This window comes from Cuculus canorus, chromosome 2 (genome assembly GCF_017976375.1).
Source record: "Cuculus canorus isolate bCucCan1 chromosome 2, bCucCan1.pri, whole genome shotgun sequence".
Lineage (NCBI taxonomy): Eukaryota > Metazoa > Chordata > Aves > Cuculiformes > Cuculidae > Cuculus > Cuculus canorus.
The window spans coordinates 902,861-929,205 of record NC_071402.1 but is presented as its reverse complement, the minus strand read 5'-3'; the positions used below and the strand labels follow the sequence as shown (position 1 = coordinate 929,205).

The 26,345-nt window shown below is 57.2% G+C and overlaps 1 protein-coding gene across 2 annotated transcripts in view; it reads right to left on the bottom strand.

The window, feature by feature from the left end:
- Nucleotides 1-26,345, bottom strand: part of MROH1 (maestro heat like repeat family member 1) — a 160,114-nt gene that overhangs the window by 95,641 nt on the left and 38,128 nt on the right. For both annotated transcript variants that reach the window (XM_054057729.1, XM_054057730.1), the window contains exons 13-20: nucleotides 22,682-22,801; nucleotides 21,069-21,176; nucleotides 20,112-20,256; nucleotides 19,973-20,013; nucleotides 19,066-19,207; nucleotides 6,201-6,253; nucleotides 4,117-4,224; nucleotides 723-842 (exon numbers count right to left, since the gene is read on the bottom strand). In XM_054057729.1, the coding sequence (XP_053913704.1) occupies nucleotides 723-842; nucleotides 4,117-4,224; nucleotides 6,201-6,253; nucleotides 19,066-19,207; nucleotides 19,973-20,013; nucleotides 20,112-20,256; nucleotides 21,069-21,176; nucleotides 22,682-22,801 (837 nt within the window). The remainder of the gene's footprint in view (nucleotides 1-722; nucleotides 843-4,116; nucleotides 4,225-6,200; nucleotides 6,254-19,065; nucleotides 19,208-19,972; nucleotides 20,014-20,111; nucleotides 20,257-21,068; nucleotides 21,177-22,681; nucleotides 22,802-26,345) is intronic.

The following is a 26,345-nucleotide window of genomic DNA, read 5'->3' as shown; positions in this document are numbered from 1 at the left end:
CTCTCTGAGAGGACAAAGCCCATATCAGGTGTGGTGGGACCCAAAGGAGAGCTCTCAGCATGGGAGAACCTCTCTCCTGGTCCTTCAAGATGTTCCTCAGCACCTTTGGAACATCTCCTCACCACGTTTGGAACATCTCCTCACCTTCAGGGCCACTCTCTGGGAGGACAAAGCCCATATCAGGTGTGGTGGGACCCAAAGGAGAGCTCTCAGCATAGCAGAACCTCTCTCCTGGTCCTTCAAGATGCTCCTCAGCACCTTTGGAACATCTCCTCACCCTTCAGGGCCACTCTCTGGGAGGACAAAGCCCATACGAGGTGTGGTGGGACCCAAAGGAGAGCTCTCAGCATGGGAGAACCTCTCTCCTGGTCCTTCAAGACGTCCCTCAGCACCTTTGGAACATCTCCTCACCACGTTTGGAACATCTCCTCACCCTTCAGGGCCACTCTCTGAGAGGACAAAGCCCATATCAGGTGTGGTGGGACCAGAAAGGAGAGCTCTCAGCATGGCAGAACCTCTCTCCTGGTCCTTCAAGATGTTCCTCACCACGTTTGGAACATCTACTCAGCACGTTTGGAACATCTCCTCACCCTTTGTCCACTCTCTGAGAGGACAAAGCCCATATCAGGTGTGGTGGGACCCAAAGGAGAGCTCTCAGCATGGGAGAACCTCTCTCCTGGTCCTTCAAGATGTTCCTCAGCACCTTTGGATCATCTCCTCACCTCTCTCTCGGCCTCCTCGTGGTACCTGGCGGTCTCCAGAAGCTCCTGGAGCTGTTTCTGGACGAGGTCTTTGGTGCCACACGCCCCAAGAGTTGTTCCGATGCATTTATAGAGGAAATTCTGGAAGACCCAGAAGAACGTTATCACCACACGGCAAAAAAAAACCCTACTGAGAACTTCAGGTCCCACCTGGATCACTCTTTGCGGCTCCTCGAAGAGCCCAAAAGCAAAGGTGGAGGACACAGGTGGGACAATCTGGAGGACAAAGATGTCATAGGACTGAAGTTCTACCACCAAGAAAGCCTTTGATCCAACAAAGAGTGTCCACCATCCCTGGAGGGGTTCCAGGCCACGTTGGATGGGGTTTGGAGCCCCTGATCCAGTGGGAGGTGTCCCTCAACCATGGCAGGAGGTGGAACTGGATGGGTTTGGAGGTCCTTTCCAACCCAAACCATCTCCTGGTTCCATGATTCCAACTTGACATCCACCAGAACCCCCAGATCCCATCCCTGGAGATGTTCCAGGCCACGTTGGATGGGGTTTGGAGCCCCTGATCCAGTGGGAGGTGTCCCTCAACCATGGATCTGGATGATCTTGGAGGTCCCTTCCAACCCAAACCATCTCCTGGTTCCATGATTCCCACCTGATGTCCACCAGAACCTCCAGATCCCATCCCTGGAGGGGTTCCAGGCCAGGTTGGATGAGGTTTGGAGCCCCTGATCCAGTGGGAGGTGTCCCTCAACCATGGAACTGGATGGGTTTGGAGGTCCCTTCCCACCCAAACCATCTCCTGGTTCCATGATTCTCACTTCCCATCAACCAGAACCCCCAGATCCCATCCCTGGAGGGGTTCCAGGCCACATTGGATGGGCCTTGGAGGAACCTGATCCAGTGGGAAGTGTCTCTGTCCATGAATCTGGATGATCTTGGAGGTCCCTTCCAACCCAAACCATCTCCTGGTTCCATGATTCCCACCTGATGTCCACCAGAACCCCCAGATCCCATCCCTGGAGGGGTTCCAGGCCAGGTTGGATGGAGCTTGGAGCCCCTGATCCAGTGGGAGGTGTCCCTCAACCATGGATCTGGATGATCTTGGAGGTCCCTTCCAACCCAAACCATCTCATGGTTCCATGATTCTCACTTCCCATCAACCAGAACCCCCAGATCCCATCCCTGGAGGCCAGGTTGGATGGAGCTTGGAGGAACCTGATCCAATGGGAGGTGTCCCTGCCCATAAATCTGGATGATCTTGGAGGTCCCTTCCAACCCAACCCATCTCCTGGTTCCATGATTCTCACTTCCCATCAACCAGAACCCCCAGATCCCATCCCTGGAGGTTTTGAAGGCCAGGTTGGATGGGGTTTGGAGCCCCTGATCCAGTGGGAGGTGTCCCTCAACCATGGATCTGGATGATCTTGGAGGTCCCTTCCAACCCAAACCATCTCTTGGTTCCATGATTCTCACTTCTCATCAACCAGAACCCCCAGATCCCATCCCTGGAGATGTTCCAGGCCAGGTTGGATGGAGCTTGGAGCCCCTGATCCAGTGGGAGGTGTCCCTGCCCATAAATCTGGATGATCTTGGAGGTCCCTTCCAACCCAAACCATCTCCTGCTTCCATGATTCCCACCTGATGTCCACCACAACCTCCAGATCCCATCCCTGGAGGTTTTGAAGGCCACGTTGGATGGACCTTGGAGCCCCTGATCCAGTGGGAGGTGTCCCTGCCCATCCAAGAGGTGGATCTGGATGGGCTTTGAGGTCCCTTCCAACCCAACCCATTCCATGACTCCACAATTTGAGATCATTATGGAACCCTCAAGGCCTTGAGGAGCCACCTGGACATGGAAGAGCTCTTCCTTCCAGACCCAGAAGATCAAGACCATCCCCGTCTTCTGCTCTGCGTCCCATCGGTGGGGACAGAAACGGATCTTCTGGGTCCTCTTTTCCTTCCTTCTCACTCTGCTTCGTTATGGAAGAGACAATGGGAAGTGGAGAGAACCCACGAGTGGGATCTGAGCACCACAGGGAGGACAACACAGAGCCAACCAGGACCACTCCCACCAGCGATTCGCCTGCGGATGGATTTGGATCTCATTTTCATGGAATCATGGAATGGGTTGGGTTGGAAGGGACCTCAAAGCTCATCCAGGTCCACCCCCTGGATGGGCAGGGACACCTCCCACTGGATGAGGGCCTCCAAGGTTCATCCAACCTGGCCTGGAACCCCTCCAGGGATGGGATCTGGGGGTTCTGGTGGACATCAGGTGGGAATCATGGAACCAGGAGATGGTTTGGGTTGGAAGGGACCTCCAAACCCATCCAATTCCAATCCCTCTGCCATGAGAAGGGACACCTCCCACTGGATCAGGGGCTCCAAACCTCATCCAACCTGGCCTGGAACCCCTCCAGGGATGGGATCTGGGGGTTCTGGTTGATGGCAACTGAGAATCATGGAACCAGGAGATGGTTTGGGTTGGAAGGGACCTCCAAGATCATCCAGTTCCATGGTTGAGGGACACCTCCCACTGGATCAGGGGCTCCAAACCTCATTCAACGTGGCCTTCAACCCCTCCAGGGATGGGATCTGGGGGTTCTGGGGGACATCAGGTGGGAATCATGGAACCAGGAGATGATTTGGGTTGGAAGGAACCTCAAAGCCCATCCAGTTCCACCTCCTGCCATGGGCAGGGACACCTCCCACTGGATGAGGGCCTCCAAAGCCCCATCCCACCTGGCTTTGAACCCCTCCAGGGATGGAGAAGCCACCACTTCTCTGGCCAACCTCTTCCAGGCCCTCCCCACCCTCCCAGGAGAACATTTCTCCCCAAGATCTCATCTCCATCTCCCCTCCTGCAGCTCCAAACTCTTCTCCTCATCCCATCCCATCACTCCCAGAGCATCTCCTCAGCTTTCCTGGAGCTCCTTTCCCTGCTGGAAGCTGCTCGAAGGTCTCCATGGAGCCTTCTCCAGGTTGGCCAACCCCAACTCTCTCAGCCTGGCCTCACAGCAGAGGTTCTCCACCCCTCAGATCATCTCCGTGGGTTCCTCTGGACTCACTCCACCACCTCCATGTCCTCCCTGTGCTGAGGACTCCAGAACTCGATGTAGAACTCCAGGTGGGTTCTCCTCATGGTCCAACTGTGCTCTATCTCAAAGCTCCTCAGGAGAGCATCCAGAAGCACCTCCTGAACTTGGACCCATCATCTTCAGGACCTTCCTTTGAAGACCACCCACCCACCTCCCGCTCTTTCTTCTCCCTTCCCACCACCCCTTTTCCCAAAGCGGTGATGGAACGACGCTTCCAAGAAGCCCTCAAAGGTTGGATTGTCCCTCCGTCTGCCCACATTCCCTGGTGGGATGGACACAGTTGCCCCCATTCCCACCACCGTCACCTTCTCCGTTGGGGCCCCGTTGTAGCTGTTGAGCTGCCTGCACATCTCCAGGACCAAAGGACAAATCCAAGCGTTGTCCCAAACGGTCTTCAGTGTCTCCTGGAGGAACTGTGGGAGAAAGAACATTCATCAGCCCGAAAGGGGTCTCCACCAAACCCACTCGTGGTGGAGTTCGAAGCTCACGTGGACGAAGACGGTGCGAGAAATCCAACCCCGGGGCCGAGTGGTGGAGGGGACCCTCTGTGGAGAACCTCTTGGGTGGAAAAGATCGCGGAGAACATCGAGTCCAACCGTTCCTACCACTAAACCACAGCCCTGAGGACCTCATCCACTCATCTTCTCAACCCCTCCAGCGATGGGGACTCCACCACCTCCTGAGCAGCCTCTGGCGGCGCCTGAGGAACCTCTCGGTGGAGAAGGTTCTCCTGATGGCCCATCTGACCCTCCTCTGGTGCAGCGTGAGGACATCTCCTCTCGTCCTCTCACCGAGGAGAAGAGGCAGAACCCACCGCACCACAACCTCCTTTCAGGCAGTTGTGGAGAGCAATGAGGTCTCCCCTCATCCTCCTCAAGGCTGAACCACCGCAGGTCCCTCAGATGTCCCTCAGAACCTCTTCACCACCTTCGTTGCTCTTCTCTGGACACTCTCCATCCCCTCAAGGTCCTTCTTGGAGTGAGGAGCCCAGAATTGAACCCAGGATTGGAGGTGTGGCCTCACCAGGGGCAGAATCCCCTCCCTGCTCCTGGTGGCCCATCCAAAAGCCACGATGCCGGTGGCCTTCTTGGCCCCCTGGACCACCGCTGGATCATATCCGACCACCATGGACCATCACTCCATGTCTTTCTCCATGGAGCAGCTCTCCAGGCGCTCTCCTCCAAGCCTGGAGCTGCTCAGGGTTGGGAGGACCCAAGAGGAGGACCCAACATTTGGGCCTTCAAAGGGTTATGGAATCTCTTGGTTGGAGGAAAAGCCCTTTGAGATGGTGAAGTCCATGAAGTCATTGAGTCCAACCGTTCCCGACCATTCCGGAACCACATCCCGGAGGACCTCCTCGCGGTGGCTTTGATCTCCAGAGGGATCTGAGTGTGGATCCATGGATGGAGGATCTCCAGAGGGATCTGAGTGTGGCTCCAGGGATGGAGACTCCACCACCACCCTGGGAATCCCTCTGGAGATCCTCCATCCATGGATCCCCACTCAGATCCCTCTGGAGATCCTCCATCCATGGATCCACACTCGGATCCCTCTGGAGATCCTCCATCCATGGACCCACACTCGGATCCCTCTGGAGATCCTCCATCCATGGATCCCCACTCAGATCCCTCTGGAGATCCTCCATCCATGGATCCACACTCAGATCCCTCTGGAGATCCTCCATCCATGGATCCACACTCGGATCCCTCTGGAGATCCTCCATCCATGGATCCCCACTCAGATCCCTCTGGAGATCCTCCATCCATGGATCCACACTCAGATCCCTCTGGAGACCCTCCATCCATGGATCCACACTCAGATCCCTCTGGAGATCCTCCATCCATGAATCCACACTCAGATCCCTCTGGAGATCCTCCATCCATGGATCCACACTCAGATCCCTCTGGAGATCCTCCATCCATGGATCCACTCTCAGATCCCTCTGGAGATCCTCCATCCATGGATCCCCACTCGGATCCCTCTGGAGATCCTCCATCCATGGATCCACACTCGGATCCCTCTGGAGACCCTCCATCCATTGTCTCTTCCAAGACAACCTCCACCCAAACACCACCGGAAAAGCCGGAGAAGACCCGGATGATGGAACGATCCTCTACTTGAAGGCTCTTCCATTGATCCAAAGGCACTTCTTGGACCTCTCTTCTCCAACTGAGCCTGAAAAACCTCTGAATCCCTGGAGGAACCCATGAGGAACCATCCGGAATGAGCTCTATCCACACTCCCGGAATGACGGGAACAAAGGATGGGAAGTGGTCCTCCCATGTTCTCCAACATCCAACTCAGGTTGACCAACCCACGTTGTCCTCTACACCTCAAACCCATCCAAGAGGACCTCAGGAACCACTTGAATTCCCACCAGGAGCCTTACCAGGAGCAGCTTCTCCTCCCATTCCTTCTGGATCAGGGAATTCTCCGTGTTTTCTAGGAGAAAGGGACAATGGGGACATCGGTTTCTCATCCCAACCCCACGTTCCACCACCGGAAGAGACACGGATGTTGTGTGTCCTTCACCAGTGAAGACCTAAAAGGCATTCCCGGTAGGAATTGGTGGGGTTGGAAGGGCCCTCTGGAGGTGATGGAACTCCGGGATGAAGGGGTTGGAAGGGCCCTCTGGAGGTGATGGAACTCCGGGATGAAGGGGTTGGAAGGGCTCTCTGGAGGTGACGGAACTCCGGGATGAAGGGGTTGGAAGGGCCCTCTGGAGGTGATGGAACTCCGGGATGAAGGGGTTGGAAGGGCTCTCTGGAGGTGATGGAACTCCGGGATGAAGGGGTTGGAAGGGCCCTCTGGAGGTGATGGAACTCCGGGATGAAGGGGTTGGAAGGGCCCTCTGGAGGTGATGGAACTCCGGGATGAAGGGGTTGGAAGGGCCCTCTGGAGGTGATGGAACTCCGGGATGATGGGGTTGGAAGGGCTCTCTGGAGGTGATGGAACTCCGGGATGAAGGGGTTGGAAGGGCTCTCTGGAGGTGATGGAACTCCGGGATGAAGGGGTTGGAAGGGCTCTATGGAGGTGATGGAACTCCGGGATGAAGGGGTTGGAAGGGCCCTCTGGAGGTGATGGAACTCCGGGATGAAGGGGTTGGAAGGGCTCTCTGGAGGTGATGGAACTCCGGGATGATGGGGTTGGAAGGGCTCTCTGGAGGTGATGGAACTCCGGGATGATGGGGTTGGAAGGGCTCTCTGGAGGTGATGGAACTCCGGGATGAAGGGGTTGGAAGGGCCCTCTGGAGGTGATGGAACTCCGGGATGAAGGGGTTGGAAGGGCTCTATGGAGGTGATGGAACTCCGGGATGAAGGGGTTGGAAGGGCTCTATGGAGGTGATGGAACTCCGGGATGAAGGGGTTGGAAGGGCTCTCTGGAGGTGATGGAACTCCGGGATGAAGGGGTTGGAAGGGCTCTCTGGAGGTGATGGAACTCCGGGATGAAGGGGTTGGAAGGGCCCTCTGGAGGTGATGGAACTCCGGGATGAAGGGGTTGGAAGGGCTCTCTGGAGGTGATGGAACTCCGGGATGAAGGGGTTGGAAGGGCTCTCTGGAGGTGATGGAACTCCGGGATGAAGGGGTTGGAAGGGCCCTCTGGAGGTGATGGAACTCCGGGATGAAGGGGTTGGAAGGGCTCTCTGGAGGTGATGGAACTCCGGGATGAAGGGGTTGGAAGGGCCCTCTGGAGGTGATGGAACTCTGGGATGAAGGGGTTGGAAGGGCTCTCTGGAGGTGATGGAACTCCGGGATGAAGGGGTTGGAAGGGCCCTCTGGAGGTGATGGAACTCCGGGATGAAGGGGTTGGAAGGGCTCTATGGAGGTGATGGAACTCCGGGATGAAGGGGTTGGAAGGGCCCTCTGGAGGTGATGGAACTCCGGGATGATGGGGTTGGAAGAGCTCTCTGGAGGTGATGGAACTCCGGGATGATGGGGTTGGAAGGGCCCTCTGGAGGTGATGGAACTCCGGGATGATGGGGTTGGAAGGGCCCTCTGGAGGTGATGGAACTCCGGGATGAAGGGGTTGGAAGGGCCCTCTGGAGGTGATGGAACTCCGGGATGATGGGGTTGGAAGGGCCCTCTGGAGGTGATGGAACTCCGGGATGAAGGGGTTGGAAGGGCTCTCTGGAGGTGATGGAACTCCGGGATGAAGGGGTTGGAAGGGCTCTCTGGAGGTGATGGAACTCCGGGATGATGGGGTTGGAAGGGCCCTCTGGAGGTGATGGAACTCTGGGATGAAGGGGTTGGAAGGGCCCTCTGGAGGTGATGGAACTCCGGGATGAAGGGGTTGGAAGGGCTCTCTGGAGGTGATGGAACTCCGGGATGAAGGGGTTGGAAGGGCCCTCTGGAGGTGATGGAACTCCGGGATGAAGGGGTTGGAAGGGCCCTCTGGAGGTGATGGAACTCCGGGATGAAGGGGTTGGAAGGGCCCTCTGGAGGTGATGGAACTCCGGGATGAAGGGGTTGGAAGGGCTCTATGGAGGTGATGGAACTCCGGGATGAAGGGGTTGGAAGGGCTCTCTGGAGGTGATGGAACTCCGGGATGAAGGGGTTGGAAGGGCCCTCTGGAGGTGATGGAACTCCGGGATGATGGGGTTGGAAGGGCTCTATGGAGGTGATGGAACTCCGGGATGAAGGGGTTGGAAGGGCTCTCTGGAGGTGATGGAACTCCGGGATGAAGGGGTTGGAAGGGCTCTCTGGAGGTGATGGAACTCTGGGATGAAGGGGTTGGAAGGGCCCTCTGGAGGTGATGGAACTCCGGGATGAAGGGGTTGGAAGGGCTCTCTGGAGGTGATGGAACTCCGGGATGAAGGGGTTGGAAGGGCTCTCTGGAGGTGATGGAACTCCGGGATGAAGGGGTTGGAAGGGCCCTCTGGAGGTGATGGAACTCCGGGATGAAGGGGTTGGAAGGGCCCTCTGGAGGTGATGGAACTCCGGGATGATGGGGTTGGAAGGGCTCTCTGGAGGTGATGGAACTCCGGGATGAAGGGGTTGGAAGGGCCCTCTGGAGGTGATGGAACTCCGGGATGAAGGGGTTGGAAGGGCTCTATGGAGGTGATGGAACTCCGGGATGATGGGGTTGGAAGGGCTCTATGGAGGTGATGGAACTCCGGGATGATGGGGTTGGAAGGGCTCTCTGGAGGTGATGGAACTCCGGGATGAAGGGGTTGGAAGGGCTCTATGGAGGTGATGGAACTCCGGGATGAAGGGGTTGGAAGGGCCCTCTGGAGGTGATGGAACTCCGGGATGAAGGGGTTGGAAGGGCCCTCTGGAGGTGATGGAACTCCGGGATGAAGGGGTTGGAAGGGCTCTCTGGAGGTGATGGAACTCCGGGATGATGGGGTTGGAAGGGCCCTCTGGAGGTGATGGAACTCCGGGATGAAGGGGTTGGAAGGGCTCTCTGGAGGTGATGGAACTCCGGGATGAAGGGGTTGGAAGGGCTCTCTGGAGGTGATGGAACTCCGGGATGAAGGGGTTGGAAGGGCTCTCTGGAGGTGATGGAACTCCGGGATGAAGGGGTTGGAAGGGCCCTCTGGAGGTGATGGAACTCCGGGATGAAGGGGTTGGAAGGGCTCTCTGGAGGTGATGGAACTCCGGGATGATGGGGTTGGAAGGGCCCTCTGGAGGTGATGGAACTCCGGGATGAAGGGGTTGGAAGGGCTCTATGGAGGTGATGGAACTCCGGGATGAAGGGGTTGGAAGGGCCCTCTGGAGGTGATGGAACTCCGGGATGAAGGACTTGGAAGGGCCCTCTGGAGGTGATGGAACTCCGGGATGAAGGGGTTGGAAGGGCTCTCTGGAGGTGATGGAACTCCGGGATGAAGGGGTTGGAAGGGCCCTCTGGAGGTGATGGAACTCCGGGATGAAGGGGTTGGAAGGGCTCTATGGAGGTGATGGAACTCCGGGATGATGGGGTTGGAAGGGCCCTCTGGAGGTGATGGAACTCCGGGATGAAGGGGTTGGAAGGGCTCTATGGAGGTGATGGAACTCCGGGATGAAGGGGTTGGAAGGGCCCTCTGGAGGTGATGGAACTCTGGGATGAGGGGGTTGGAAGGGCCCTCTGGAGGTGATGGAACTCCGGGATGAAGGGGTTGGAAGGGCTCTCTGGAGGTGATGGAACTCCGGGATGATGGGGTTGGAAGGGCCCTCTGGAGGTGATGGAACTCCGGGATGAAGGGGTTGGAAGGGCTCTCTGGAGGTGATGGAACTCCGGGATGATGGGGTTGGAAGGGCTCTATGGAGGTGATGGAACTCCGGGATGATGGGGTTGGAAGGGCTCTCTGGAGGTGATGGAACTCCGGGATGAAGGGGTTGGAAGGGCTCTCTGGAGGTGATGGAACTCCGGGATGAAGGGGTTGGAAGGGCTTTATGGAGGTGATGGAACTCCGGGATGAAGGGGTTGGAAGGGCCCTCTGGAGGTGATGGAACTCCGGGATGAAGGGGTTGGAAGGGCTCTATGGAGGTGATGGAACTCCGGGATGAAGGGGTTGGAAGGGCTCTCTGGAGGTGATGGAACTCCGGGATGAAGGGGTTGGAAGGGCTCTATGGAGGTGATGGAACTCCGGGATGAAGGGGTTGGAAGGGCCCTCTGGAGGTGATGGAACTCCGGGATGATGGGGTTGGAAGGGCTCTATGGAGGTGATGGAACTCCGGGATGAAGGGGTTGGAAGGGCTCTCTGGAGGTGATGGAACTCCGGGATGAAGGGGTTGGAAGGGCCCTCTGGAGGTGATGGAACTCCGGGATGATGGGGTTGGAAAAGCCCTCTGGAGGTGATGGAACTCCGGGATGAAGGGGTTGGAAGGGCTCTCTGGAGGTGATGGAACTCCGGGATGATGGGGTTGGAAGGGCTCTCTGGAGGTGATGGAACTCCGGGATGAAGGGGTTGGAAGGGCCCTCTGGAGGTGATGGAACTCCGGGATGAAGGGGTTGGAAGGGCCCTCTGGAGGTGATGGAACTCCGGGATGAAGGGGTTGGAAGGGCCCTCTGGAGGTGATGGAACTCCGGGATGAAGGGGTTGGAAGGGCTCTCTGGAGGTGATGGAACTCCGGGATGAAGGGGTTGGAAGGGCTCTCTGGAGGTGATGGAACTCCGGGATGAAGGGGTTGGAAGGGCACTCTGGAGGTGATGGAACTCCGGGATGAAGGGGTTGGAAGGGCTCTCTGGAGGTGATGGAACTCCGGGATGAAGGGGTTGGAAGGGCTCTCTGGAGGTGATGGAACTCCGGGATGAAGGGGTTGGAAGGGCCCTCTGGAGGTGATGGAACTCCGGGATGAAGGGGTTGGAAGGGCCCTCTGGAGGTGATGGAACTCCGGGATGATGGGGTTGGAAGGGCTCTCTGGAGGTGATGGAACTCCGGGATGAAGGGGTTGGAAGGGCTCTCTGGAGGTGATGGAACTCCGGGATGAAGGGGTTGGAAGGGCCCTCTGGAGGTGATGGAACTCCGGGATGAAGGGGTTGGAAGGGCTCTCTGGAGGTGATGGAACTCCGGGATGAAGGGGTTGGAAGGGCTCTATGGAGGTGATGGAACTCCGGGATGAAGGGGTTGGAAGGGCTCTCTGGAGGTGATGGAACTCCGGGATGAAGGGGTTGGAAGGGCCCTCTGGAGGTGATGGAACTCCGGGATGAAGGGGTTGGAAGGGCTCTCTGGAGGTGATGGAACTCCGGGATGATGGGGTTGGAAGGGCTCTCTGGAGGTGATGGAACTCCGGGATGAAGGGGTTGGAAGGGCCCTCTGGAGGTGATGGAACTCCGGGATGAAGGGGTTGGAAGGGCTCTATGGAGGTGATGGAACTCCGGGATGAAGGGGTTGGAAGGGCTCTATGGAGGTGATGGAACTCCGGGATGAAGGGGTTGGAAGGGCTCTCTGGAGGTGATGGAACTCCGGGATGAAGGGGTTGGAAGGGCTCTCTGGAGGTGATGGAACTCCGGGATGAAGGGGTTGGAAGGGCACTCTGGAGGTGATGGAACTCCGGGATGAAGGGGTTGGAAGGGCTCTCTGGAGGTGATGGAACTCCGGGATGAAGGGGTTGGAAGGGCTCTCTGGAGGTGATGGAACTCCGGGATGAAGGGGTTGGAAGGGCCCTCTGGAGGTGATGGAACTCCGGGATGAAGGGGTTGGAAGGGCTCTCTGGAGGTGATGGAACTCCGGGATGAAGGGGTTGGAAGGGCCCTCTGGAGGTGATGGAACTCTGGGATGAAGGGGTTGGAAGGGCTCTCTGGAGGTGATGGAACTCCGGGATGAAGGGGTTGGAAGGGCCCTCTGGAGGTGATGGAACTCCGGGATGAAGGGGTTGGAAGGGCTCTATGGAGGTGATGGAACTCCGGGATGAAGGGGTTGGAAGGGCCCTCTGGAGGTGATGGAACTCCGGGATGATGGGGTTGGAAGAGCTCTCTGGAGGTGATGGAACTCCGGGATGATGGGGTTGGAAGGGCCCTCTGGAGGTGATGGAACTCCGGGATGATGGGGTTGGAAGGGCCCTCTGGAGGTGATGGAACTCCGGGATGAAGGGGTTGGAAGGGCCCTCTGGAGGTGATGGAACTCCGGGATGATGGGGTTGGAAGGGCCCTCTGGAGGTGATGGAACTCCGGGATGAAGGGGTTGGAAGGGCTCTCTGGAGGTGATGGAACTCCGGGATGAAGGGGTTGGAAGGGCTCTCTGGAGGTGATGGAACTCCGGGATGATGGGGTTGGAAGGGCTCTCTGGAGGTGATGGAACTCCGGGATGATGGGGTTGGAAGGGCCCTCTGGAGGTGATGGAACTCTGGGATGAAGGGGTTGGAAGGGCCCTCTGGAGGTGATGGAACTCCGGGATGAAGGGGTTGGAAGGGCTCTCTGGAGGTGATGGAACTCCGGGATGAAGGGGTTGGAAGGGCCCTCTGGAGGTGATGGAACTCCGGGATGAAGGGGTTGGAAGGGCCCTCTGGAGGTGATGGAACTCCGGGATGAAGGGGTTGGAAGGGCCCTCTGGAGGTGATGGAACTCCGGGATGAAGGGGTTGGAAGGGCTCTATGGAGGTGATGGAACTCCGGGATGAAGGGGTTGGAAGGGCTCTCTGGAGGTGATGGAACTCCGGGATGAAGGGGTTGGAAGGGCCCTCTGGAGGTGATGGAACTCCGGGATGATGGGGTTGGAAGGGCTCTATGGAGGTGATGGAACTCCGGGATGAAGGGGTTGGAAGGGCTCTCTGGAGGTGATGGAACTCCGGGATGAAGGGGTTGGAAGGGCTCTCTGGAGGTGATGGAACTCTGGGATGAAGGGGTTGGAAGGGCCCTCTGGAGGTGATGGAACTCCGGGATGAAGGGGTTGGAAGGGCTCTCTGGAGGTGATGGAACTCCGGGATGAAGGGGTTGGAAGGGCTCTCTGGAGGTGATGGAACTCCGGGATGAAGGGGTTGGAAGGGCCCTCTGGAGGTGATGGAACTCCGGGATGAAGGGGTTGGAAGGGCCCTCTGGAGGTGATGGAACTCCGGGATGATGGGGTTGGAAGGGCTCTCTGGAGGTGATGGAACTCCGGGATGAAGGGGTTGGAAGGGCCCTCTGGAGGTGATGGAACTCCGGGATGAAGGGGTTGGAAGGGCTCTATGGAGGTGATGGAACTCCGGGATGATGGGGTTGGAAGGGCTCTATGGAGGTGATGGAACTCCGGGATGATGGGGTTGGAAGGGCTCTCTGGAGGTGATGGAACTCCGGGATGAAGGGGTTGGAAGGGCTCTATGGAGGTGATGGAACTCCGGGATGAAGGGGTTGGAAGGGCCCTCTGGAGGTGATGGAACTCCGGGATGAAGGGGTTGGAAGGGCCCTCTGGAGGTGATGGAACTCCGGGATGAAGGGGTTGGAAGGGCTCTCTGGAGGTGATGGAACTCCGGGATGATGGGGTTGGAAGGGCCCTCTGGAGGTGATGGAACTCCGGGATGAAGGGGTTGGAAGGGCTCTCTGGAGGTGATGGAACTCCGGGATGAAGGGGTTGGAAGGGCTCTCTGGAGGTGATGGAACTCCGGGATGAAGGGGTTGGAAGGGCTCTCTGGAGGTGATGGAACTCCGGGATGAAGGGGTTGGAAGGGCCCTCTGGAGGTGATGGAACTCCGGGATGAAGGGGTTGGAAGGGCTCTCTGGAGGTGATGGAACTCCGGGATGATGGGGTTGGAAGGGCCCTCTGGAGGTGATGGAACTCCGGGATGAAGGGGTTGGAAGGGCTCTATGGAGGTGATGGAACTCCGGGATGAAGGGGTTGGAAGGGCCCTCTGGAGGTGATGGAACTCCGGGATGAAGGACTTGGAAGGGCCCTCTGGAGGTGATGGAACTCCGGGATGAAGGGGTTGGAAGGGCTCTCTGGAGGTGATGGAACTCCGGGATGAAGGGGTTGGAAGGGCCCTCTGGAGGTGATGGAACTCCGGGATGAAGGGGTTGGAAGGGCTCTATGGAGGTGATGGAACTCCGGGATGATGGGGTTGGAAGGGCCCTCTGGAGGTGATGGAACTCCGGGATGAAGGGGTTGGAAGGGCTCTATGGAGGTGATGGAACTCCGGGATGAAGGGGTTGGAAGGGCCCTCTGGAGGTGATGGAACTCTGGGATGAGGGGGTTGGAAGGGCCCTCTGGAGGTGATGGAACTCCGGGATGAAGGGGTTGGAAGGGCTCTCTGGAGGTGATGGAACTCCGGGATGATGGGGTTGGAAGGGCCCTCTGGAGGTGATGGAACTCCGGGATGAAGGGGTTGGAAGGGCTCTCTGGAGGTGATGGAACTCCGGGATGATGGGGTTGGAAGGGCTCTATGGAGGTGATGGAACTCCGGGATGATGGGGTTGGAAGGGCTCTCTGGAGGTGATGGAACTCCGGGATGAAGGGGTTGGAAGGGCTCTCTGGAGGTGATGGAACTCCGGGATGAAGGGGTTGGAAGGGCTTTATGGAGGTGATGGAACTCCGGGATGAAGGGGTTGGAAGGGCCCTCTGGAGGTGATGGAACTCCGGGATGAAGGGGTTGGAAGGGCTCTATGGAGGTGATGGAACTCCGGGATGAAGGGGTTGGAAGGGCTCTCTGGAGGTGATGGAACTCCGGGATGAAGGGGTTGGAAGGGCTCTATGGAGGTGATGGAACTCCGGGATGAAGGGGTTGGAAGGGCCCTCTGGAGGTGATGGAACTCCGGGATGATGGGGTTGGAAGGGCTCTATGGAGGTGATGGAACTCCGGGATGAAGGGGTTGGAAGGGCTCTCTGGAGGTGATGGAACTCCGGGATGAAGGGGTTGGAAGGGCCCTCTGGAGGTGATGGAACTCCGGGATGATGGGGTTGGAAAAGCCCTCTGGAGGTGATGGAACTCCGGGATGAAGGGGTTGGAAGGGCTCTCTGGAGGTGATGGAACTCCGGGATGATGGGGTTGGAAGGGCTCTCTGGAGGTGATGGAACTCCGGGATGAAGGGGTTGGAAGGGCCCTCTGGAGGTGATGGAACTCCGGGATGAAGGGGTTGGAAGGGCCCTCTGGAGGTGATGGAACTCCGGGATGAAGGGGTTGGAAGGGCCCTCTGGAGGTGATGGAACTCCGGGATGAAGGGGTTGGAAGGGCTCTCTGGAGGTGATGGAACTCCGGGATGAAGGGGTTGGAAGGGCTCTCTGGAGGTGATGGAACTCCGGGATGAAGGGGTTGGAAGGGCTCTCTGGAGGTGATGGAACTCCGGGATGAAGGGGTTGGAAGGGCTCTCTGGAGGTGATGGAACTCCGGGATGAAGGGGTTGGAAGGGCTCTCTGGAGGTGATGGAACTCCGGGATGAAGGGGTTGGAAGGGCCCTCTGGAGGTGATGGAACTCCGGGATGAAGGGGTTGGAAGGGCCCTCTGGAGGTGATGGAACTCCGGGATGATGGGGTTGGAAGGGCTCTCTGGAGGTGATGGAACTCCGGGATGAAGGGGTTGGAAGGGCTCTCTGGAGGTGATGGAACTCCGGGATGAAGGGGTTGGAAGGGCCCTCTGGAGGTGATGGAACTCCGGGATGAAGGGGTTGGAAGGGCTCTCTGGAGGTGATGGAACTCCGGGATGAAGGGGTTGGAAGGGCTCTATGGAGGTGATGGAACTCCGGGATGAAGGGGTTGGAAGGGCTCTCTGGAGGTGATGGAACTCCGGGATGAAGGGGTTGGAAGGGCTCTCTGGAGGTGATGGAACTCCGGGATGAAGGGGTTGGAAGGGCCCTCTGGAGGTGATGGAACTCCGGGATGAAGGGGTTGGAAGGGCTCTATGGAGGTGATGGAACTCCGGGATGAAGGGGTTGGAAGGGCCCTCTGGAGGTGATGGAACTCCGGGATGATGGGGTTGGAAGGGCCCTCTGGAGGTGATGGAACTCCGGGATGAAGGGGTTGGAAGGGCTCTACGGAGGTGATGGAACTCTGGGATGAAGGGGTTGGAAGGGCTCTACGGAGGTGATGGAACTCTGGGATGAAGGGGTTGGAAGGGCTCTCTGGAGGTGATGGAACTCCGGGATGAAGGGGTTGGAAGGGCCCTCTGGAGGTGATGGAACTCCGGGATGAAGGGGTTGGAAGGGCCCTCTGGAGGTGATGGAACTCCAGGATGATGGGGTTGGAAGGGCTCTCTGGAGGTGATGGAACTCCGGGATGATGGGGTTGGAAGGGCTCTCTGGAGGTGATGGAACTCCGGGATGAAGGGGTTGGAAGGGCCCTCTGGAGGTGATGGAACTCCGGGATGAAGGGGTTGGAAGGGCTCTATGGAGGTGATGGAACTCCGGGATGAAGGGGTTGGAAGGGCCCTCTGGAGGTGATGGAACTCCGGGATGAAGGGGTTGGAAGGGCTTTATGGAGGTGATGGAACTCCGGGATGAAGGGGTTGGAAGGGCTCTCTGGAGGTGATGGAACTCCGGGATGATGGGGTTGGAAGGGCTCTATGGAGGTGATGGAACTCCGGGATGATGGGGTTGGAAGGGCCCTCTGGAGGTGATGGAACTCCGGGATGAAGGGGTTGGAAGGGCTCTCTGGAGGTGATGGAACTCCGGGATGATGGGGTTGGAAGGGCTCTCTGGAGGTGATGGAACTCCGGGATGAAGGGGTTGGAAGGGCCCTCTGGAGGTGATGGAACTCCGGGATGAAGGGGTTGGAAGGGCTCTATGGAGGTGATGGAACTCCGGGATGAAGGGGTTGGAAGGGCCCTCTGGAGGTGATGGAACTCCGGGATGAAGGGGTTGGAAGGGCTTTATGGAGGTGATGGAACTCCGGGATGAAGGGGTTGGAAGGGCTCTCTGGAGGTGATGGAACTCCGGGATGATGGGGTTGGAAGGGCTCTATGGAGGTGATGGAACTCCGGGATGATGGGGTTGGAAGGGCCCTCTGGAGGTGATGGAACTCCGGGATGAAGGGGTTGGAAGGGCTCTATGGAGGTGATGGAACTCCGGGATGATGGGGTTGGAAGGGCTCTCTGGAGGTGATGGAACTCCGGGATGAAGGGGTTGGAAGGGCCCTCTGGAGGTGATGGAACTCCGGGATGAAGGGGTTGGAAGGGCCCTCTGGAGGTGATGGAACTCCGGGATGATGGGGTTGGAAGGGCCCTCTGGAGGTGATGGAACTCCGGGATGAAGGGTTTGGAAGGGCTCTCTGGAGGTGATGGAACTCCGGGATGAAGGGGTTGGAAGGGCTCTCTGGAGGTGATGGAACTCCGGGATGATGGGGTTGGAAGGGCCCTCTGGAGGTGATGGAACTCCGGGATGAAGGGGTTGGAAGGGCTCTCTGGAGGTGATGGAACTCCGGGATGAAGGGGTTGGAAGGGCTCTCTGGAGGTGATGGAACTCCGGGATGAAGGGGTTGGAAGGGCCCTCTGGAGGTGATGGAACTCCGGGATGAAGGGGTTGGAAGGGCTCTATGGAGGTGATGGAACTCCGGGATGAAGGGGTTGGAAGGGCTCTCTGGAGGTGATGGAACTCCGGGATGAAGGGGTTGGAAGGGCCCTCTGGAGGTGATGGAACTCCGGGATGAAGGGGTTGGAAGGGCTCTCTGGAGGTGATGGAACTCCGGGATGAAGGGGTTGGAAGGGCTCTCTGGAGGTGATGGAACTCCGGGATGAAGGGGTTGGAAGGGCTCTCTGGAGGTGATGGAACTCCGGGATGATGGGGTTGGAAGGGCTCTCTGGAGGTGATGGAACTCCGGGATGAAGGGGTTGGAAGGGCTCTATGGAGGTGATGGAACTCCGGGATGAAGGGGTTGGAAGGGCCCTCTGGAGGTGATGGAACTCCGGGATGAAGGGGTTGGAAGGACCCTCTGGAGGTGATGGAACTCCGGGATGAAGGGGTTGGAAGGGCTCTCTGGAGGTGATGGAACTCCGGGATGAAGGGGTTGGAAGGGCTCTCTGGAGGTGATGGAACTCCGGGATGAAGGGGTTGGAAGGGCCCTCTGGAGGTGATGGAACTCCGGGATGAAGGGGTTGGAAGGGCCCTCTGGAGGTGATGGAACTCCGGGATGAAGGGGTTGGAAGGGCCCTCTGGAGGTGATGGAACTCCGGGATGAAGGGGTTGGAAGGGCTCTCTGGAGGTGATGGAACTCCGGGATGAAGGGGTTGGAAGGGCCCTCTGGAGGTGATGGAACTCCGGGATGAAGGGGTTGGAAGGGCTCTATGGAGGTGATGGAACTCCGGGATGAAGGGGTTGGAAGGGCCCTCTGGAGGTGATGGAACTCCGGGATGAAGGGGTTGGAAGGGCTCTCTGGAGGTGATGGAACTCCGGGATGAAGGGGTTGGAAGGGCTCTCTGGAGGTGATGGAACTCTGGGATGAAGGGGTTGGAAGGGCTCTATGGAGGTGATGGAACTCCGGGATGAAGGGGTTGGAAGGGCTCTCTGGAGGTGACGGAACTCCGGGATGAAGGGGTTGGAAGGGCTCTATGGAGGTGATGGAACTCCGGGATGAAGGGGTTGGAAGGGCCCTCTGGAGGTGATGGAACTCCGGGATGAAGGGGTTGGAAGGGCCCTCTGGAGGTGACGGAACTCCGGGATGAAGGGGTTGGAAGGGCCCTCTGGAGGTGATGGAACTCCGGGATGAAGGGGTTGGAAGGGCTCTCTGGAGGTGACGGAACTCCGGGATGAAGGGGTTGGAAGGGCCCTCTGGAGGTGATGGAACTCCGGGATGAAGGGGTTGGAAGGGCCCTCTGGAGGTGATGGAACTCCGGGATGAAGGGGTTGGAAGGGCTCTCTGGAGGTGATGGAACTCCGGGATGAAGGGGTTGGAAGGGCCCTCTGGAGGTGATGGACCAACGAGAAGAAGACCTTTTCTACCTTCCAGGTGCTCCACCAGGAGAGGAATCTTCTCGTTCCAAAGCTTCTCCAGCGTTGGGTGGACACTGCAGGACACGACGTTGAGAAGGCGGAGGGCAGAGGTTCCTCGGCAGTCTCCGAGGTACGGATCGGAGGACACCACCTGGAAGGATGGAGATGGGATGAAGGAGAAGGAAACCACGGGGAGAGAGGGAAAACTCCTCCTTCTCCTATGGAGAACGTCTCTCCTTCTCCCATGGAGAACGTCTCTCCTTCTCTATGGAGAACGTCTCTCCTTCTCCAATGGAGAACGTCTCTCCTTCTCCTATGGAGAACGTCTCTCCTTCTCCCATGGAGAACGTCTCTCCTTCTCCCATGGAGAACGTCTCTCCTTCTCTATGGAGAACGTCTCTCCTTCTCCTATGGAGAACGTCTCTCCTTCTCCTATGGAGAACGTCTCTCCTTCTCTATGGAGAACGTCTCTCCTTCTCCTATGGAGAACGTCTCTCCTTCTCCTATGGAGAACGTCTCTCCTTCTCCCATGGAGAACGTCTCTCCTTCTCTATGGAGAACGTCTCTCCTTCTCTATGGAGAACGTCTCTCCTTCTCCTATGGAGAACGTCTCTCCTTCTCCTATGGAGAACGTCTCTCCTTTTCCTATGGAGAACGTCTCTCCTCCTCCTATGGAGAACATCTCTCCATGTTGAGGACCACCTTCTCGCCCCCTTCTGAGGTGACTCCGGTGTCACCGAGGGCTTCTGAGCTTTCCCAACCACCTCCATTTGGAAGCGATGGAGGTGGCCCTCCTCCAAGAGGTCCAAGAAAGCAGCGTTCCCGCTGCTCCGCCCTCGTATTCCACCTGGAACGGTGGGACAGGACCTTCTCCTGGCCATGGAGATAGGGAGAACGTTGCCTCCAGGTCACTCACCAGCAATCTCGTGGTTATCGCGTACGGAGAAGGAAGATTTCCTACAACGAGAAGAGAAGAACGGATGTGAGAACGTTCCCATCATCCATTCGGAAACCTCTGGAGATGATTCTCAGGCTCTGGAGATGCCACCACTGACCGTTGAGGTCGTAACGGATGAGGGACGCGTTTTGGTCCTCTTCTCGTTTCTTCGTGGCCAAACAGATGAGGCTCTTACAGAGTGGGGTCAAAGCGTTGGTGAAGGGCATCGGAAGGAGAAATTCCAGGAGAAACGGCCAAAGGATCTGCGGGAGAGGAGGAATCATAGAAGGGGTTGGAAGGAACCTTCAAGATCATCCAGGTCCAACTCCTGAGATGGGCAGGGACACCTCCCACTGGATCAGGAGCTCCAAACCCCATCCAACCTGGCCGGGAACCCCTCCAGGGATGGGATCTGGGGGTTCTGGTGGACATCAGGTGGGAATCATGGAACCAGGAGATGGTTTGGGTTGGAAGGGACCTCAAAGCTCATCCAGTTCCACCCCTCTGCCATGGGCAGGGACACCTCCCATGGGATCAGGTTTCTCCAAGCCCCATCCAACCTGGTCTTGAAGCCCTCCAGGGATGGGATCTGGGGGTTCCGGTGGACATCAGGTGGGAATCACGGAACCAGGAGATGGTTTGGGTTGGAAGGGACCTCAAAGGTCATCCAGTTCCAACCCCTGGATGGGCAGGGACACCTCCCACTGGATCAGCTTCCTCCAAGTCCCATCCAATGAGACCTTCAGCATCTCCAGGAATGGGATCTGGGGGTTCTGGTGGACATCAGGTGGGAATCATGGAACCAGGAGATGGTTTGGGTTGGAAGGGACCTCAAAGCCCATCCAGTTCCAACCCCAATGCCATGGGCAGGGACACCTCCCACTGGATCAGGGGCTCCAAACCCCATCCAACCTGGCCTGGAAGACCTCCAGGGATGGGATCTGGGGGTTCTGGTGGACACCAAGTGAGAATCATGGAACCAGGAGATGGTTTGGGTTGGAAGCCCAAGCGTTCCGGTAGCTCCATCCTCAGAACCAAAAACGTTCCCGAGGTGGAAAGGACGGTGGAGACTCACGTGGTTCATCCTCTCGACCGTCGTGCTAAGAAGAAAGAGCGTATTGACGCTGATCCTCCGGACACCATCGCTGCTGAGATCATCGGCATCCGGTGGTGGCTTCTTGGGCTGTTGGAGGAGAAGGAAAGCTCAGGTCAACACCGGAAGCTGCTTGAGGACATCTCAGGATGGGTTTGGTCATCTCGAGGTCCTTCAGCCCAACCCATCCCCTCCAGATGCTCTTTGAGGGCATCTCAGGATGGGTTTGGTCATCTCGAGGTCCTTCAGCCCAAAACCATCCCCTCCAGATGCTCTTGGAGGACATCTCAGGATGGGTTTGGTCATGTCGAGGTCCTTCAGCCCAAAACCATCACCTCCAGATGCTCTTGGAGGACATCTCAGGATGGGTTTGGTCATGTCGAGGTCCTTCAGCCCAAAACCATCACCTCCAGATGCTCTTGGAGGACATCTCAGGATGGGTTTGGTCATGTCGAGGTCCTTCAGCCCAAAACCATCCCCTCCAGATGCTCCTTGAGGGCATCTCAGGATGGGTTTGGTCATCTCGAGGCCCTTCAGCCCAAAACCATCCCCTCCAGATGCTCTTTGAGGGCATCTCAGGATGGGTTTGGTCATCTCGAGGTCCTTCAGCCCAACCCATCACCTCCAGATGCTCTTTGAGGGCATCTCAGGATGGGTTTGGTCATCTCGAGGTCCTTCAGCCCAAAACCATCCCCTCCAGATGCTCTTTGAGGACATCTCAGGATGGGTTTGGTCATCTCGAGGTCCTTCAGCCCTAAACCATCCCCTCCAGATGCTCTTTGAGGGCATCTCAGGATGGGTTTGGTCATCTCGAGGTCCTTCAGCCCAACCCATCCCCTCCAGATGCTCTTTGAGGGCATCTCAGGATGGGTTTGGTCATGTCGAGGTCCTTCAGCCCAAAACCATCCCCTCCAGATGCTCTTTGAGGGCATCTCAGGATGGGTTTGGTCATCTCGAGGTCCTTCAGCCCAACCCATCCCCTCCAGATGCTCTTTGAGGACATCTCAGGATGGGTTTCATGTCCACCTCCAGCTTCTTTGAGGCAATTGGAGAGAGCAATAAGGGCTCTACGTTGAGGGGGAGAAGGTCCACCTGCAGAGCTCCAGATCGGAGAGTCAGAGGAGCACCGGGTTGAGAGAGGACTTTGGAGATCCTCGAGTCCAACCGTTCCATCTACCACTAAACCACATCCCTGAGGACCTCATCCACTCATCTTCTCAACCCCTCCAGCGATGGGGACTCCACCACCTCCTGAGCAGCCTCTGGCGGCGCCTGAGGAACCTCTCGGTGGAGAAGGTTCTCCTGATGGCCCCATCTGAACCTCCCCTGGTGCAGCGTGAGGACATCTCCTCTCGTCCTCTCACCGAGGAGAAGAGGCAGAACCCACCTCACCACAACCTCCTTTCAGGCAGTTGTGGACCACAATAAGGTCTCCCCTCATCCTCCTCAAGGCTGAACCACCAAAGGTCCCTCAGATGTCCCTCTCAACCCATGTTCTCCAACCCCTTCTCCAGCGTCCGCAGCTCAGGATGGACCCAATCCCACCGAGTTCCTTCTCCCCTTGGGAGGTTGACCTCCTTGGGGAATGTTCTCACCGTATCCGAGGAGAGAGCGCACTGACGGATGAGGAACTCCAGGAGGGCTTCACCTCCAGGTTGCTCCAGGTAACCGTGATGAGCCATGGCGCTGATCACCTGCACCACCGCCCGCTTCACCTGCACGAGGACAACGACCATCACCACCGTTGGAAAGCCGTCAGAGATGCACCTCAAGGTGGTCCTTCACCACCTCCACCTCCTCAAGGAACGTTCTTTGGGTTGGAAGGGACCTCAAAGGTCATCGAGGTCCAACTCTTCTGTCATGAGAAGGGATATCCCAATGGATGAGGGGCTTCAAGGTTCATCCAAGGTGGTCTGGAAGACCTCCAGGGATGGGATCTGGGGGTTCTGGTGGACATCAGGTGGGAATCATGGAAGCAGGAGATGGTTTGGGTTGGAAGGGACCTCCAAGATCATCCAGATCCATGGTTGAGGGACACCTCCCACTGGATCAGGAGCTCCAAATCCCATCCAACGTGGCCTGGAAGACCTCCAGGGATGGGATCTGAGGGTTCTGGGGGACATCAGGTGGGAATCATGGAACCAGGAGATGGTTTGGGTGGGAAGGGACCTCAAAGCCCATCCAGTTCCAACCCCAATGCCATGGGCAGGGACACCTCCCATGGGATCAGGGGCTCCAAGGTCCATCCAACCTGGCCTGGAAGACCTCCAGGGATGGGGCAGCCACAGCTTCGCTGGAGAACCTCTTCTGGAGAAGGGATGGAAGGAGGAATGGAGAAGGGATGGAAGGAGGAGTGGAGAAGGGATGGAAGGAATGGAGAAGGGATGGAAGGAATGGAGAAGGGATGGAAGGAGTGGAGAAGGGAAGGAGGAATGGAGAAGGGATGGAAGGAGGAATGGAGAAGGGATGGAAGGAGGAATGGAGAAGGGATGGAAGGAATGGAGAAGGGATGGAAGGAGGAATGGAGAAGGGATGGAAGGAGGAATGGAGAAGGGAAGGAGGAATGGAGAAGGGATGGAAGGAGGAATGGAGAAGGGATGGAAGGAGGAATGGAGAAGGGATGGAAGGAATGGAGAAGGGATGGAAGGAGGAATGGAGAAGGGAAGGAGGAATGGAGAAGGGATGGAAGGAGGAATGGAGAAGGGATGGAGGAATGGAGAAGGGATGGAAGGAATGGAGAAGGGAAGGAGGAATGGAGAAGGGATGGAAGGAGGAATGGAGAAGGGATGGAAGGAATGGAGAAGGGATGGAAGGAGGAATGGAGAAGGGAAGGAAGGAGGAATGGAGAAGGGATGGAAGGAATGGAGAAGGGAAGGAAGGAGGAATGGAGAAGGGATGGAAGGAGGAATGGAGAAGGGATGGAAGAGGAATGGAGAAGGGATGGAAGGAGGAATGGAGAAGGGATGGAAGGAATGGAGAAGGGATGGAAGGAGGAATGGAGAAGGGATGGAAAGAGGAATGGAGAAGGGATGGAAGGAGGAATGGAGAAGGGATGGAAGGAATGGAGAAGGGATGGAAGGAGGAATGGAGAAGGGATGGAAAGAGGAATGGAGAAGGGAAGGAAGGAGGAATGGAGAAGGGATGGAAGGAATGGAGAAGGGAAGGAAGGAATGGAGAAGGGATGGAAGGAATGGAGAAGGGAAGGAGGAATGGAGAAAGGATGGAAGGAGGAATGGAGAAGGGATGGAAGGAGGAATGGAGAAGGGATGGAAGGAGGAATGGAGAAGGGAAGGAAGGAATGGAGAAGGGATGGAAGGAATGGAGAAGGGATGGAAGGAGGAATGGAGAAGGGATGGAAGGAATGGAGATGGGATGGAAGGAATGGAGAAGGGATGGAAGGAGGAATGGAGAAGGGATGGAAGGAATGGAGAAGGGATGGAGGAATGGAGAAGGGATGGAAGGAGGAATGGAGAAGGGATGGAAGGAATGGAGAAGGGATGGAAGAGGAATGGAGAAGGGATGGAAGGAGGAATGGAGAAGGGAAGGAAGGAGTGGAGAAGGGATGGAAGGAGGAATGGAGAAGGGATGGAAGGAATGGAGAAGGGATGGAAGGAGGAATGGAGAAGGGATGGAAGGAATGGAGAAGGGATGGAAGGAGGAATGGAGAAGGGATGGAAGGAGGAATGGAGAAGGGAAGGAGGAATGGAGAAGGGATGGAAGGAATGGAGAAGGGATGGAAGGAGGAATGGAGAAGGGATGGAAGGAGGAATGGAGAAGGGAAGGAGGAATGGAGAAGGGATGGAAGAGGAATGGAGAAGGGATGGAAGGAATGGAGAAGGGAAGGAGGAATGGAGAAGGGATGGAAGGAATGGAGAAGGGATGGAAGGAGGAATGGAGAAAGGATGGAAGGAGGAATGGAGAAGGGAAGGAGGAATGGAGAAGGGATGGAAGGAATGGAGAAGGGAAGGAGGAATGGAGAAGGGATGGAAGGAATGGAGAAGGGATGGAAGGAGGAATGGAGAAGGGATGGAAGGAATGGAGAAGGGAAGGAAGGAATGGAGAAGGGATGGAGGAATGGAGATCCCTCCTTCTCCAGCCCTGGAGGGGTTCCAGGCCAGGTTGGATGGACCTTGGAGCCCCTCAGCCGGGGGGAGGTCTCTCTTCTCCTGGAATTGGATGGGCTTTGAGGGCCCTTCCGACCCATTCCGTGAGTCCTTCTCTTCGGACAACAGTGGAGACCCTTCAGTGTTCCTCCAACTCCATCTCAAAGCCTGAGGAGCAATTTGGGGGGTTCTGGACCCCCATTAGGAGGAGCATTTGGGGGGTTCTGGACCCCCATTTGGAGCAATTTGGGGGGTTCTGGACCCCCATTAGGAGGAGCAATTTGGGGGGTTCTGGACCCCCATTAGGAGGAGCGATTTGGGGGGTTCTGGACCCCCATTAGGAGCAATTTGGGGGGTTCTGGACCCCCATTAGGAGGAGCAATTTGGGGGGTTCTGGACCCTCATTAGGAGCAATTTGGGGGGTTCTGGACCCCCATTAGGAGGAGCAATTTGGGGGGTTCTGGACCCCCATTAGGAGCAATTTGGGGGGTTCTGGACCCTCATTAGGAGGAGCAATTTGGGGGGTTCTGAACCCCCATTAGGAGCAATTTGGGGGGTTCTGGACCCCCATTAGGACGAGCAATTTGGGGGGTTCTGGACCCCCATTAGGAGCAATTTGGGGGGTTCTGGACCCCCATTAGGAGGAGCAATTTGGGGGGTTTTGGACCCCCATTAGGAGCAATTTGGGGGGTTCTGGACCCCCATTAGGAGCAGTTTGGGGGGTTCTGGACCCTCATTAGGAGGAGCAATTTGGGGGGTTCTGGACCCTCATTAGGAGCAGTTTGGGGGGTTCTGGACCCCCATTAGGAGGAGCAATTTGGGGGGTTCTGGACCCCCATTAGGAGGAGCAATTTGGGGGGTTCTGGACCCTCATTAGGAGCAATTTGGGGGGTTCTGAACCCCCAATAGGAGGAGCAATTTGGGGGGTTCTGGATCCTCATTAGGAGCAATTTGGGGGGTTCTGGACCCTCATTAGGAGGAGCAATTTGGGGGGTTCTGGACCCTCATTAGGAGGAGCAATTTGGGGGGTTCAGGACCCCCATTAGGAGGAGCAATTTGGGGGGTTCTGAACCCCCATTTGGAGAAATTTGGGGGGTTCTGGACCCTCATTAGGAGCAGTTTGGGGGGTTCTGGACCCCCATTAGGAGGAGCAATT